This window comes from Pezoporus flaviventris, unplaced genomic scaffold (assembly GCF_033815535.1).
Source record: "Pezoporus flaviventris isolate CSIRO_AGI_PZ_B2104156 unplaced genomic scaffold, CSIRO_AGI_Pfla_v1 ptg000013l, whole genome shotgun sequence".
NCBI classification, from domain to species: domain Eukaryota; kingdom Metazoa; phylum Chordata; class Aves; order Psittaciformes; family Psittacidae; genus Pezoporus; species Pezoporus flaviventris.
Genome location: NW_026892561.1, coordinates 19,609,351 through 19,623,708, shown reverse-complemented (window position 1 = coordinate 19,623,708; position 14,358 = coordinate 19,609,351). Strand labels below are relative to the sequence as shown.

At 51.9% G+C, this 14,358-nt stretch overlaps 1 protein-coding gene across 3 annotated transcripts in view; it reads right to left on the bottom strand.

Moving 5' to 3' along the window:
* Nucleotides 1–14,358, bottom strand: part of ASTN1 (astrotactin 1) — a 53,088-nt gene that overhangs the window by 12,602 nt on the left and 26,128 nt on the right. For all 3 annotated transcript variants that reach the window (XM_061452046.1, XM_061452047.1, XM_061452044.1), the window contains exons 5-14: nucleotides 14,229–14,336; nucleotides 12,980–13,129; nucleotides 12,289–12,456; nucleotides 11,998–12,082; nucleotides 4,323–4,397; nucleotides 3,696–3,833; nucleotides 3,173–3,323; nucleotides 2,297–2,463; nucleotides 1,913–2,107; nucleotides 1,464–1,591 (exon numbers count right to left, since the gene is read on the bottom strand). In XM_061452046.1, coding sequence (XP_061308030.1) covers nucleotides 1,464–1,591; nucleotides 1,913–2,107; nucleotides 2,297–2,463; nucleotides 3,173–3,323; nucleotides 3,696–3,833; nucleotides 4,323–4,397; nucleotides 11,998–12,082; nucleotides 12,289–12,456; nucleotides 12,980–13,129; nucleotides 14,229–14,336 — 1,365 coding nt within the window. The remainder of the gene's footprint in view (nucleotides 1–1,463; nucleotides 1,592–1,912; nucleotides 2,108–2,296; nucleotides 2,464–3,172; nucleotides 3,324–3,695; nucleotides 3,834–4,322; nucleotides 4,398–11,997; nucleotides 12,083–12,288; nucleotides 12,457–12,979; nucleotides 13,130–14,228; nucleotides 14,337–14,358) is intronic.

The window sequence follows — 14,358 nt, the reverse complement described above, 5'->3', positions numbered from 1 at the left end:
TACCTCCTCCCTCACAGCTCCACTGCTGTACAGCCATCACGGCTCGCCTCCACTTGACAGCAAAGCAGCAAACTCTGCTGCTAACCAGCCTCACAGCAGGAGTTCAGGAGGATAACAGGCATCCTCCGCTCCATAACAACAAATGAAGGCAGAGAATAAGGAGGATAAGATCTTTTGCCTTCCAGTGCCTCTCCCTTCGGTGCTGGCTGCTACCAACACACCTTCAAAGCCTTGCTCTTCCCTGCAAAGTGTTTATGCAAAACCAGCCCTTCCTTATTCAGCAGCTCTGCCTCTTGTGTATTCACAGCAATATCCAGACCTGCTCACTGACAAGCAGAGAAGATTTTACTAATTTTCCCTTTTTTTCTTTTCTTTTCTTTTTTTTTTTTTTTAAATCAGGCACAAAGAGCCAGCAGAGCAGTGGGAAATTAATAGGATAATTTACTGGCTTCTGCCCCCCTGGCATAATTGCCAGAGGAGTCCCAGTCTCATAACCCTGCTCTGATGCTGAGTCCACAGCGGCAGTGCCTTCCTTACAACCGTGTAATCACGTCAAGGGCAGCAGGGCCCCATGTAGAGGCAGGTGTCCTCTATCACTTCCAGGCAGGGCTGAATATCCCCATGGCTGCAGGAGTGACCCACCAGGCACAGCTCTCTTGGGGTATCTCAGGTCTGCAGACCCACTGCCACCCTCCTCCCTGCCTGCATCTGCCTGCACACACACCTACATTGCCATGTGCTGTTGGGGGAACCAGCACCCATTGCACCCTGGGTGCAGCCCACAGATGCTCCCCAAAACCCTCCTAGGAGTCCTGCCAAATGAAGCGAATTCACAAGGTCTTGTAAAATACCACCCTGCAGACACCTTCCAAAATAACCTTACTATCTACACCTTTCTTTTAGTAGCTGCCCAGTGCCCTTGGCCATTTCAGCCAATGGCTACAAACACCAAGGAAACAAAGGCTATTCATCAGTGCTGGCAACTTGGTGGAAGAAGGGTAAATCCTTGAAGGCTGTGTACAAATCCATTATAATCCTGTTGCTCATGGCCCGTGATGCTCTGGCAGGACAAACCAAGACATTCTGGTTTGCTTGAGGCAGGTTTTGAATGCTTCATTATATATGAAGCATATATTATCATATATGACAAAGGGTTCTTGATTTGGAAATACTTTTGGAAAGATATTTGGAAAACTTGTTTGCCTTGAATTAAAAAAAAAAAAAATCTTTTTGCAAATACTCCAAATATCCAATGGACACTTGAGGTCTTACACCACACCATGAATCTGCAGCCTCTCCCTCTCCTTTGCTTTTAATGCTTTCCTCTTAAGCCCTGCTGCTGCAAGTGAGCACAGGATGCTAAAGCCAGACTAGATATATCCCCTGAGAGGGTTAGGTGCTGAAGCCATCCACACCAACATCTGCCCTGTTGGGAGAGTGTAGGTCCGGCCAGACATACTCACCAGTGAGGAATTCAGGATCGGGCATGGGGTCAGAGAGCTCCTCTTGGCACTGGTTCTCCAGGGGTACTGTGGCCACCACCAGCCCATCTGGCAGCTGCTGCTCCAGGCCACGGGCAAAGTTGTTCTGCCTGGAAGTTGCAGAGAGGAGGATAGGGCTGGAAAACAGGGCAGCTGCTGGGGATCATCCCCACCAGCCAGTGACCAATGCCATAAAGGCACTCAACAACAAGTCTTTCCTTTGGGCACAGGTTACAAAGATGTTTACTCTGACAGAAAGCTTCAGATATGACCTGCCCACTGGCCCCTCCACCTCCCACAAAGATTGGTCAGACATGGATGGATCAGGCAGTCTGCTAAGGTCCAGCCCCACGCTGCTTCCCATGCTGCCTTCTTGAGAGGATGGAGAGGTCTGACCCTGCTGGGGTCACCTCCCCACATCCCCAGCTCACCTGAACGTCCCTTTGAGCACCTGTCCTGCAGCCACCTCCTTGGAGTGGTTGTTGTAGCCATAGAAGATCTCCCCAAATAGCGTCTGGTTCATGGGCAGCTCGCGGGGCTCGCCACAGTCCCCCACCTCAGGGCACGACTCCGAGATGAGCTGGCATGACCTCCCATCTGTGCCCAGCTTGTAGTCCTCAATGCACCTGGGAAGCCAGCACAGGGGTCCATCATCAGCTGCAGCCTCCACCGGTGGGGAACGGGGCCACCCCAGCAGGGACATTTGGAACAGAGGAGACCCTCCCTCCCAATGCTATGAGCTCAGAGTGGCAGCAGCAAAGTACAGCAGCACTTTAGGAGTGTCCAAATGGCTGGGGCAGCGATGGGTCACTCACCCGCAGAACATGAGGATGTTGTAGAGCAGGGGGTCGTCAGGCAGGGGGACCATCTGCTGCAGGCACAGCTGCTCACAGCCGCCGTTGAAGCCATCCGAGCAGTCCACGCCAACATGACGGTCATAGCAGCCTGTGCCATCCTTCATGGGGCTCAGTCCTGTCGGGCACTGGCAGGGGTGGGAGAAGCAAGAGGTAAAGTCCCTGAGCAAGTAGTCTGGCCCAGGGGCTGGAGCAGAGGGGAGGGCTCCGGCACTGCTCTCCATTGGAAATCGCAGCCTGAGAAGTGCTCAGGGGCTGCAGGATGGGTGGCTGCAACACTGCCCACCACTGCAGATATACCTCCTGCACAGAAGCCTATTTGCAGCCCTGGGGAGTGCAAACCCTGGGATGGGAGCCACCCAAGCTGCTCTATACCAAAGTAATGTGCTGGAATCAAGCCTGCTTACCAGCACCCATCTTCAGTGAACACCAAAGTAATGCTGCGCTTTCCAAGCCCACCCTGTGCCCCATACTCACAGCCTTCACCCTGATGTCCAGCTCCGGTGGCATCACAGCAGGATTCCCCAGCCCCACAAACGCCTCCATTTTGGGGCACACATTTTCTCTGCAGAGCAAAGCAGCTGTGCTGTTTTGGGGATAGGGTACATGTGTGAGTGATGTGGGACCTCCCAGAGAGCCAGCAAGCAGATGAGATCCCACTCTTTTTGTGCATGTGTGCAGCAAGGTCAGCCCAGAAACATCTCTTCTTGTTGCAGAACCCCCAAATAACCATCCTGAAGCAATGGCAAAGGAGGAAAGATGCATCCTTTCCCCTTCCACTCTCCCACTCCCTGTTCACACTGAAGGAGATCTGCAGATCCCCAGGGGACCACGCACCACACAGCCTGTTGAATCCAGCTTGCGGTCTGAGATGCAGCGGAAGTTCTTGCTGCAGCCCCCATTGTCCCGGGAGCAGTCACGGACGGGGCCAAAGGAATCAAGGAGGACCTCCAGGCTGTCGAAGGAGGAGGAGGTCATCAGCTCTTCCCTGCGAGGAGGAGGAGGAGTGTCACAGCTCCGATGAAATGTTGCAAACATGTGCATGACCGCGGCTGCTGTGTGGGGTTTTCTAGAGCTCAGGTCCCCCTCAGGCTGACAGTGAATAGAATGGCAGCCAAGCTTTTAGAGGGAGCCAGGAGTTACTGAGATAATGACAGCTACCTCTGAAAGCTCAGCTTTGCAGGCACTAAATGGGGCAGATCAAAGCACATGCTAATTTGCACCTGCAAAGTGTGGGATTGGGGCCCCAGCGCTCATCAACCCTCACATGCTTTGAGTTGGTCTTCTCACTCTAAGGACACACTGCCGATTTGTTTGCTTGAAATGTATCCTAAAAACCTCTCCCCACCATTGCACCTACCTGACCTCCACTGCATCCTCCATGACTGTCATGTCGGTCTTGCACTTGGCGGAGGGATTGATGGCCAGCTCAGCTGGTGGGATGACAAAGCTCTTGCTCAGAGGCAGCCACATACCTTCCCCCAGGGTATAGGTGAACCTGACAGCGAAAGCAGCAAAGGCTGGCATGGAGTGAAATGCCAAGTTCAGAGAGCTGCCTCTACCCAAATCCAAGCCCTTGAAGCTCCACCCTGCCTTGCAGGAATGCCAGCCCAAGCAAAGACAGATGGGTTGTGTCAGACACACAGTGGTGTGGCTCCTCTGCACCCAAATGACCCCTCAAAAGCACAGGTAATTTAGGTAATTTAAAAAAAAAAAAAAAAAGACACTTCCCTTTTTGGTAGAAGTCCTCCTTCAGAGCTAAAACCTTTTTCTTGTCAGGAACGGAGAAGAGGAACGGACTGCTGGGCATCCAGCATCCCACATGGCAGCTGTAGTAGGACCTTCCCAGCCATGCTCGCATGTCCCCAGGAGGTGGCACAGGACAGCTGTGTTCAGCCGTACCAGCTGGGGTACCAGCCTGCCCGTATGCCCTCTGTCATATCTTTGAGCCCCAAAATGTGCTGACCAGGTTGCCTTTACCACTTACCGAAAAATCTTGTCGGATGGCTGCTCGCCCAGCACCAAGTCAAAGCCACGCTGGAAGATGGTGTATGGCCAAGGCCTAGAAGAGAAACCCAGAAACATCACACTGGCATTGCCCCTGCTGCACTCACATCACTTCCCCTGCTTAGCCCCTAGCTCTTGTGCAGAGGGGTCCTGGGATGAGATGACTCAAACCAAGCCAGGACAAGGTGATAAAATAGCCCCACCTCCAAGATGTTGATTTTGGGATTCTTACAACATCAGATCCTCACCCCAGCCCCAATCTGCCAACATGTCAGTGGTGTATCACACCCATTATTTTGGGACATAGTGCATTCCAATTGCCCCCACATCCATAAGCATTACGCTTCTGCATGCTCAGGTACCACCTGCCCAGCCCTCATTTAGGGATTGGTGTCACAGCCATCGAATTGCAAAAAGAACTAAACCACAGCTGAATTCTCTCTCTGTGAGGATTTTGCAAGGGAGCATGTGAGGTCTGGGGCCACAGCTTCACCACCTTCCTTATTCCCCTTGGATTTCATTGTTTCAGGAGGGGAACTGAGGAAGCCTCAGCCGCTGTGAGACTCTGAAAATGGGTCTGGAAGACAAGCTGGAAGCTTGCAGCCAAGCAGGATGGTCCCATCTCCTCCATCCCTGCTGCCCTAGGTAGTACAGCGTAACGTGCAATCATGATTCAGTGGCCGGTGCCCTTTGGTGGGACACCCATGGCCATGACACCTTGTGCTCTGCATCCCCAGCAGCAAAGCCCCACTGGCAGAGCACCACTTGCAGAGCAAGGCTGACATGGCAGAACAAGGGAGGCACCCGGACTAACTGTAGCGGGTTTTGAATTAGACAGCACAAACACCGCTCCCAAAAGCTAAAGCTCAAAATTCTCTTTGCAAGAGCTCAGATCTGGGGAGGGAAAGATTTTCCATCCCATTGCATCACTGCTGTTAAAATTCAGGGTGAGAGTATCAGGTGCTGCTGACAAGCCTGAGGATTTTCTCCAGAGGCAATTACAGCTCTTCTGCACAAGCACTTTAATTTCTAATCTGAAGTTATTTCAGCAAGGACAAAAAAAAAAAAGAAAAAAAATCCTGATTGCAGGATTACAGTGCACGTCTCATTTCCTTGCTGGGATACAATGCCATTTTCCCATCCGGTCGGCTGGGAGAAGGGGATTACATTCAGCCCCCAGATCGGATTGACCTGAATGAGGTCAGCTCCAGTCAGAGAGCGATGCGCTCCTTGCGTCTCGACGACACTGTGAATGCCACACGCCTCCGCCTTCCAGTGCTCCCACAGATGGGTTTTATTCTTGCTTCTCAGGAGCACGCCAGGCAAGGAACAAAAGCAGAGGCAAGGTATTGTTCCACAGTGACTTGGGTAGAAAAGCAGTTATGAAGAGCTGCTCTTGGCTTGCAGCAGAGCTCAACACAGGACAGGCACTGCAGAGGTGTGGTGGCTGCTGGACCTCTGCCGGATGGCACATCTGGCAGCCAATGGATGCCAACACATCTGGGACACACTGTAGGTGGGTTTGCACCTGCCTGGGAGATGGAAGTCAGCCCAGGCCATGTTGCATCCACCCAGGGCGCAATTTCCATCTGTGACTAAAATTTGTGTGATGATGCTTTGAGCTGAGAAAGGTTTCCATGCTGCAGGAAGATACCACATGGCAGCTCTCCAGCCTTCCCCACTTTGCCTCTAGTTGGGGTCACAAAAGGCCTACTAAAAGGAATGTTCAGCCTTTAGCTATGTGCCTACATGGCAGGAGACAACCAATGCTGTAGGCACCACTGAGCTTGCAAGGACATGGTACCTTATGAGGTAAGCCTGGAAACAGTCTCCATGCAAGACCTCCAGCTCAAGAAGAGGCACTTGTCTATCTTCATCTGCAAGGAAGCTCTCCAGGAGCTCAGCACTGACATTTCCACCCACACTCCCTTGCTGACTTGTGCCTTCTGCTGCAGAGAATGGGGCGAGATCTCCTCCTCCAGGGACACCTCACCATCTCCATCACTCTCTCTTGTCCCCTGTGCCTCTGTCACTCTGTTATCCCCTTCCTTCATCTCCTGTGCACGCACATGTGCTCAAACAGCTGACTCTTTCCCTGCATTTTGTGATCACTAGAGATACATCCCTGCTTTGGTTTTTGTTGCTTTTGGCAGGTATTTTGATTGCATGGCCGTCAGAGCTCAAAAGAAAGCAGGACTGATCAGAAGCTGCTCTGTGCCTGACCAGGTTGGATTAAACGAGCCAGAAATTACAGCTCTCAGCTCCCTGCAAGCCTTGGCATTAAGGTAGGCAGGCATCTGAAACAACAAAATAGGGGATCACCAGGGCAGTTGAGAAACAACAAACTCTCCACACTCAGCCAGCTAGTTCCTATGGCCAAAGGGCTGTCAGTGTATTCCTGGAATGATCTTCAGGCCTCTGATTTTTTCCAGCAGGACCATCAGCTGTGCTTTGCTTTCGCTTTGGTCTTGAGTGGAAGCTCCCAAAATACCACCAAACCTAGTGTTGCTGGTGATGCTCTTCCCAACCTCAACAGGACCCCAGCCACACTTGAATTGCGGCCCCAAGAGGACAAGGCCACACTGACTTCCAGCACTGAGAACTGTGCTCCTGCCAGTCTTTGCTCCCTGCAAAGCTCTTCTAAATAAGAGGGGTGGGACGAGCAATCAAAGCCCACTGCCTGTGACCACACTGAGCTAACCTGGAGCAGCTGGTTTGAGAGGAGCTGGCAGGGAGGTCAGAATGGCTGCAGGAGAGAGTCTTTGCAGAAGACTCTGAGAAGTAGCTGCATGCGAGCGTGGCTGAAATACCGGTGGAGAAGAAGGTAATTTACTGTTATTACACTGAAATATGTGACTTTGTGTCTAATTCCCTGACTCCCTGTGCTCCTGGGGGGTTCCACAAAGCAAGCAGCATGAGGATGGCCATGCCCAGCTCCATCATGGCATCAGAACACCAGCTTCAAGTGTGAGCTGGGAGCAAGTGGTGCACATAATGACACTCACCATATCCCTTCACTGGCAGCTCAGGGGTTCAAACCCAGGGTGAAAAGACAAGAAGCATCCCAGCAGCACTGGCACCCCTCCTGCAGCCCCAGTGGGTTTCCACAATGACCAAGGTGGGGACCTATGAAGAGCCTACACTACCCCGATGGGGGACAAGCAGAAGGCAGATAGCACCGAGCTGCCAACTTCTACCACTGGTGATGCCCATCCCTGCTCCTCTCTGAATTTGCTTTGCAACGGCTTTGCTCAGGCTTCAGCTGCCGATGCCTCTCCCCTTCCCACCTCCCCACCCGCTGCCATCCCTTCCAAGCAGCTCTTTATTAAAAATGCTAATGCTGGCACTTTCTCCCTGGGCTGCCCATAAATCTGCAAGCAGAATGGGGTGGGAGGAGGAGGCGGATGGGTGGTTTGGTGAAAGGATCTGAAAGAAAGAGGAGCTTTTTATCTGGACGTCCTTTAAGCTCGCAAAGCCGAGGCGCACAGCAGGGGATGGAGAGAGGCAGAGGGAAAAAACAGAAAAAAGGGGTGGGAAAAATGAGAAGAAGGGGGAAAAAAAGACTTTAAGCAGAAAAAGTGCTTTCCTTGTCACTTCAGTGCTTCCCTGGCTCCTTTGTGGGGTGGGGAGAGGGTAGTTCATGGGAATGGTACAGGAGGAGCAGGTGTACAGCCAGGGAGGGAAATAACTGCATGCATAAGAGACACCCCAGGGAGGGCAGGTGGGCACACAGGGCACAGGCCATCACGCTAATTCAGATCTTGTGTGGGGAAAAATGGCTGCAAGGATGCAGGGTGGAGAAAGGGGTAACTTGTCCTGCATGGGAGGAAGGCTGTGGTGGCCACCACTTGCCAGCTGCTAGAAGAGGAAGAGAGTACCCAGCCAAACACGTTCACTAAATTGCCTTAAAGTGACCTAAAGCCTCACCATGCTGGGGTAAAGCCCGCTACAAGTTGAAAGGGCACATTGATAAAGACCTCTTAAATGCAGACCACCTTAAATCTCATCGGGTGTCTGAAAAGGGCATCCAGGCAAGAACAGCACATGGGGATGGGAAAGCCATGGGCCATCATAGGATTGATCTAAGGGCTGAGATGAAGTACAAATGAGGGCAGGTAACAGTTCATTAACTAAAGGCAGAATGAGCTGATTTGACTTTTGGTCAAGTCATACCGCAAAGTAACCGCAGGAACTGGGTTTGATGAGCAAAGACAAGGCAGGATTGGCTGGATTGCTGGAAACTGCATCCTACTTGGGAAATGTTAGTGTTAAGAGCGGAAAAGCAGCTAATTAACAATGCATATCAAAGTAGGAAGACAGACTGTGAACACACAAGCAGCAACAGCCAGGTTTGTTTAAAACAGATGAAGAGAAGCACAAAAAAAGCAGCTGATCAAATGTATCTGCTACCCATGATCAAAAATGTCTTACTTTTGAAAAATCGATGAAGATTTAGGGACCGGATGTGTTGGGCAAAAGATGTACCACAGAGGCATGGATCTCAGCATGGTACCCAAAATACACACAACACACAAAGCCTTGCTGCCATCACCAATAAAGTTCAAACAGGAGCTCACCTTCATGAGCAAAATTAGATGCTGCTGAGTGAACAGACTCCAAGTCAACCCGTAATCACTGTAAATAAAACAAACCAATGGCAAACCTATCTAAACAAAAGGGTTGGAATGAGTTTTCAGATAAAAATGCCACCCTAGGAAAGCAAAAGAGGTCATAACCAGATCATGTTGATCCCAAGCACACACAGAAGGATCTGCAGAGCCCACTGTTCCTGCTTTACTGACTTCCCCTTTGCTAAGAGCTGCGTGGCTTCTCTGGGGACTGACTTGCCGCCTGGCTTGTGCTACCCACAGCTGCAGCAGATCGCTCCAATATTGGAGGAGTTAGGAGTATATTGGAGAAACAATGGTCAGAAACAATTCAGGCACAGTTGATCTTGCCCTGAGATGGGGGATTTGCAAACATCTCTATCAGGTGAGCCAGTGAACAGCCCTTTTTAGGCTAGAGTTTGGAGTGAGCTGGAGTGCAACAAAAGACAGCACGGCCTGGTAGCTCAGCCTCCACCCAAAAAAAAACATAAATACCAGGTTAAAGTTACAAGTTCTTCAGTTATAGGGGCTCTGACAAGATGCTGGACATGAGAGAGAGACATGACCCCGGGGAGGCCAGGGGTCCAAGGGGACAGGTAGAAGATACTTCCACCATCACAAGCCCTTGCTGACAGAGCTGCACCAAATAGCCCTTGGACATCAGGAACAGATTGCAGTGCAGAAAAAAACCCTCATTAAACATCAAGCTGGCCTTCACAATGCTTAGGGTGGACACGCTTTCAAGAGCCCCTATAAATAGTGGAAGCTGCAGCAGGGACAGTTAAGTGTGGTTTCAGCTGCTGCCATTTTCTGAAACAAAAATCTGCCAAGTTCAAGGAAGAAACACAAAATTACCCTGGCTTCAAACAGTTCAAGAGAGGAGCTCTCAAAGGGTGGCATTGAAAAAGCTCTGACACCGCAGTGTCAAAGCCTTCTTGAGAGCCCAGAGAAGGGCAGGAGGACTTCAGCAGCCCCATCATAGTCTAGGGCTGTGTTGCACCTTGGGGGAAATGAGATCTGCTAGGTTTCTCTGCCCAAAACAGAAAAGGATGTTGGAAATACAGCATACAATTTGTCATAGCTAACTTTGGCATATAAGGAGAGACCCAAGGCAACATGTATCCTAGCCAAGTAGGCTGCAGAAGGAAAGCAGAAGCTCAAGCATGAACATGGAGAAGGCTCTTATGGAGACACTGGGATATAGCTGTGTCTGAAAAGTGGCCCTAAATTCCCCAAAGGAAGAGAGTGGGTCCTAGGCATCTTTCAGAGTGGCATTGCTAAGACTACAGCTGGGTCTGGATCTGAGAACAGGTCCAGAGGGCTTCAGGAATTAATTTGTCCTTCTTCCCCTTGGCTTCTCTCCTGCTTGTTACCACCTATATTTTTTTCTCCAATTCAACTGAAAGCTCTCTCCCTTTAGAGAACAGAGCAGCTAGGTCAGGAAGAAGCTAACAGAAGAGCAATGTGCATGGGAGGAAAAGTGTGAAGCTGCAGTCACACACCCAGGAGCAAAGGAAAAGCAAACGGGAAGGAAGCAAATTCTTCTCCACAGGGCTTATCCATTTTTACTACCTGCCCCAACAAAGTAATTTGCCTTCTTGCTTTTTGCAGGGTGGTGGGTTCAGCACACTGCTGGTAGCTCTGACAGAGGCACAGGCTGGCATCAAAGTCATGTGTGGTTGTGGGTGCCTGTGGGCTCTTTCTAACCCATTCCTAAACCAAACACATCCCAAAATGGACAAGTCCCTGGCAGGAGGAATACACCCTCACATGCCCCAGCCACCATCACTCAGTGATTCTTATTAGATGGGCACAGAGGAGCTGAGGACATCCCTGTCAGACACTTATCCCCTGGCGATGAACAGGGCAGGAAGCTGTATTTCTGCCTGTATTTTCCCAGCTGCGGTTTGGGAACCCTGACCGCACCACTCAGCACAGCCCCAGCATGCGGCCACCTGCGTCATGAGCATTGCCCTGTCCCAGCTGGGCTCAGAGCACCCACAACAACAGTGGCCCTTGTCTCCTGCTGCTGGCTGGTGCTCCACATGGGGTTCAATTGCTAAATTGCTTTTAAAACGGATACAGAGCAGTGGTGCTCTCCCCAGGCCCCAGTGAACAGGATTGCAGGCAGGGCCAGCCAGCACGGGCAGCCCCCCACGGCTGCCATCCTCCAGCACAGCAGTACAGTGCGGGTGCTGCCAAGCCCAGCCTTTGATGATTTTTCTCTCCCCACTGTGAAGACTAATGACTTCAGAGAGGGCATCCTGCCACATGCAGGGCTGCCACAAATCCAGCTGCAGCATAGCAAGATGAGGGGAGGAAAAATGGAGTTGAAGGAAGGTGCCAATGCACATGGGACCTCCGAGTTTGGGGGTGTCCTGGCTTTCTGCACCAGCTTGTCTTTCTACCTCCAGCCATCTCTGGAAGTCTCCATCTGCATATCAGAGACTCATGAGTGTTAAGAGCCATCAGAAGCATGCTCAAGGTCACAGAGAGATGGGAACATTTGGGATCCCCCCCCAAATTGCTGCTGAAACATCAGAAGAAATTCCTTTGCACTTTCAGAGGTGTAAAGCTGTGGAGCAGTGACTGCTCTGTTCCCTCAGGCCATGGCACTGAAGCATCTGATTTGCCCAATTTTCAATAGGGCATCCCTAACCTGAGGCCTCCCTCCTCCACTAGGGCCCACAGCCCAACCTCAGCCTCCCTCTGACACCTCATACACCCAAACTGAAACCCCACAAAATGCAAGATGCTGAAGAGAGTGCCAGCAAAGGGAAGAGGAGCAGCCTTGATCTTCTTTAGGGGGTGTTTACTCTGAAATCTAGCCATGGCCTCTTCCACATCACCTCTGATTAGTTGAAAGACTAGAAATCCTTGCCTCTTGCAGTCCTGCTGCAGAGGTCAGCCAAGCACTGACTTTATGATTCACCAAGATGCCTCTTTTACCCAAGAGGATTTGCCACAGCCTTACTATGCTGCTGTTGAAGCCCAGCAGCTCCTGTGTGGATGGTCCAAGCATGGGCATGCTGTGTCAGGTACACTCACCCCTGGTTCGTTCCCCACTCATTCCGGATGCAGAGATGCTTATGCACAGGGTCCTTCATGTAACCTTCGTAGCAGAGACACTCACCTATGGAGAAAGGGGAGGACATGAGGGTCTTGGAAGGACAAGACTTTCCACGTGCTTCCCTGCCAAACCCAGCCTGCAGCCACATGGGGCACCCAGCAGCTTCATTATCTCACGTGGAGCAAGGCAAGAAAGCATCTTCCCACTGAAGCTAGGCTGAGCAGACAGAGATGAGCTCCTAAACCCATTGCAACCATCTGACCACCTACCGGTCTCAGGATCACACTGATGTTCGCAGGGGTCCAGGAGGCGCCGGGCACAGAGGTCCAGGGCCCAGGGCCCACTGGAGTTTTGCTGGGAGAAGAGAACGACCTGCGCCGGGTTCAGCCAGTCACTGGCATCCAGCTGGCTCCCCTCCAGCAGGATGAACCGGCTCCCTGCCACCAAGAGGGGAGTCAGCAGTGGCAACCCACTGCCATCCCCTCCATCCCATGACGGTTCACTCTATAGCCCTGTCTGTTCCACAGCAAATCCTCTGTTCCAGTGCTCATCCCCTCTGCCCTATGATAGCCCCCTTTGTCCATGCCTGTCTCCTCCAATCCTGTGACAGCCCCCTCCATCTTGTGCCTGTCCCTTCTGTCCCGCTACCGCCACCTCCATCCCACACCCATCCCCTCAGTCTCACACCTGTCCCCTCTGTCCCATACTGATGTCCTTCATTCCATGATGGTCCATTCCCTCCCTTACCTGACCCTTCCATCTCACAAAGGTCCCCCAAGTCCTGCGCCCATCCCCTCTGTCCTGCACCCATCCCCCATGTATACCGGTACCCTCTGTCCTACGCCTGTTCCCTCCATCCTGTACCCATCTTGCATCTGTCCCCTCCATCATTCTCTCCTCTCCTCCATCACAGCTTACAGAATGGGTCAGGAGGAGTGGGTAAGGCTGTGGCGTGCTCACCATCAGCAATGAGGTGCTCAGGGACGTGGAGGGTGATCTTGACAACAAGGGGGCAGTTCATGTGGGAGGAGCATACAAGGCTGATGACACAGCTCGTCACACTGATGAGGGTCAATGTGGTCTTGTTAACAGGGCTTCGAGGGGACCCCACTGAAAATAATTAAAGCAAAGTCAAACTTGGGGGACCCAGGAAGATCTTGGGGTGCAGCCAGGAGATCTCAGGGTGCAGAGACCATGCCCAGCTCACTGGAAATCCAGCACCAATCCAATCAAGCTGAATTGCTCTGGATTTTCAAGAGAATGAAGCAGCCTTTGCTGTGGGACCCTCCCTTCCACCTGCTGCAGCAGGGGTCTTCTGGGAGAAGGTCTCTCTGCGAGTTTCTCTCCTGCACCCCTGCACTGCAGCATGCTGAGACCTTTGCAGCAGCAAAACTTCAAAGCAGAACAGAGATACTGAGGAGAAGAAAGGTAAATGCAATTTCACTTTTTTCCTCCCCTCCTTCTTCACGGCACTTCTCTCAGGTTAATTTTGCCATGACAACAGGCTCCTGGATGCCTTTGAAAAAGCACTGGAGAGCCCTAACTCCTTAGGGTGTGCAGGTCTTTGACTTTAAGTCTCTCAATTGAAGAACCTGAGTCGCAAAAGCTGGCTGGAGGCTGAGCTATTCCCTGCAGAGACAAAGCCCAAACCAACCTCCCAGCCCCCAGCACAGGAGATGACTCCCACTCCCACCACTCCCAGAAAAACAAGGCACCATCCATCAAACAAGGCTCAATGAAGGAAAACAGACACAAACTCTCCTTCCCAGAGGAGAAAACCTCCCAAAGGGAGGATGCAGGGCAGTGAGCTGAGACTCCTGCCTGGGGACCAAGCCTGTCCCCATCCTCTGCTGCACATACAGATTGTACACGCATGGTGCTGGAGCAAACCCACAGCAGCACCGTGCCGAGCAGCAGCACAGGAGGTCACGGGCTAGGCTTTGAAGCGTGTTACTCATTAATACACACCAGAGCTCGGGAGAAGCCTCCAGCAAAAAAATCAGAATATATTTCATCCTCTGCTGAGAAACTGCGCCAGAGAGCAGTGGCAGCACTCTGTGGGAACGGGGACTGGTGCCTGCCCACAGCAGCATGAACTGTGCCTGGGTTTCCGTTGCTTGCCAGTGAGAAGTTTCCAAACGCAGAGAGACAACAACAAACAAGGCAAGAGGAGCCCTGGCTTGCCACCCGCCTCCACACCTGCACCCACCTCGGCTGCGCCTCCGGCTCCGGGAGGGGTCCGTGTAGAAGGTCAGCTGGGGATCGGTGTCCGCCTCTGTCCCCGAGTCCCCCTCAGGGTTGAGAAACGCTGAGCCAGCTGCAGGGGACACCAAGCGTGG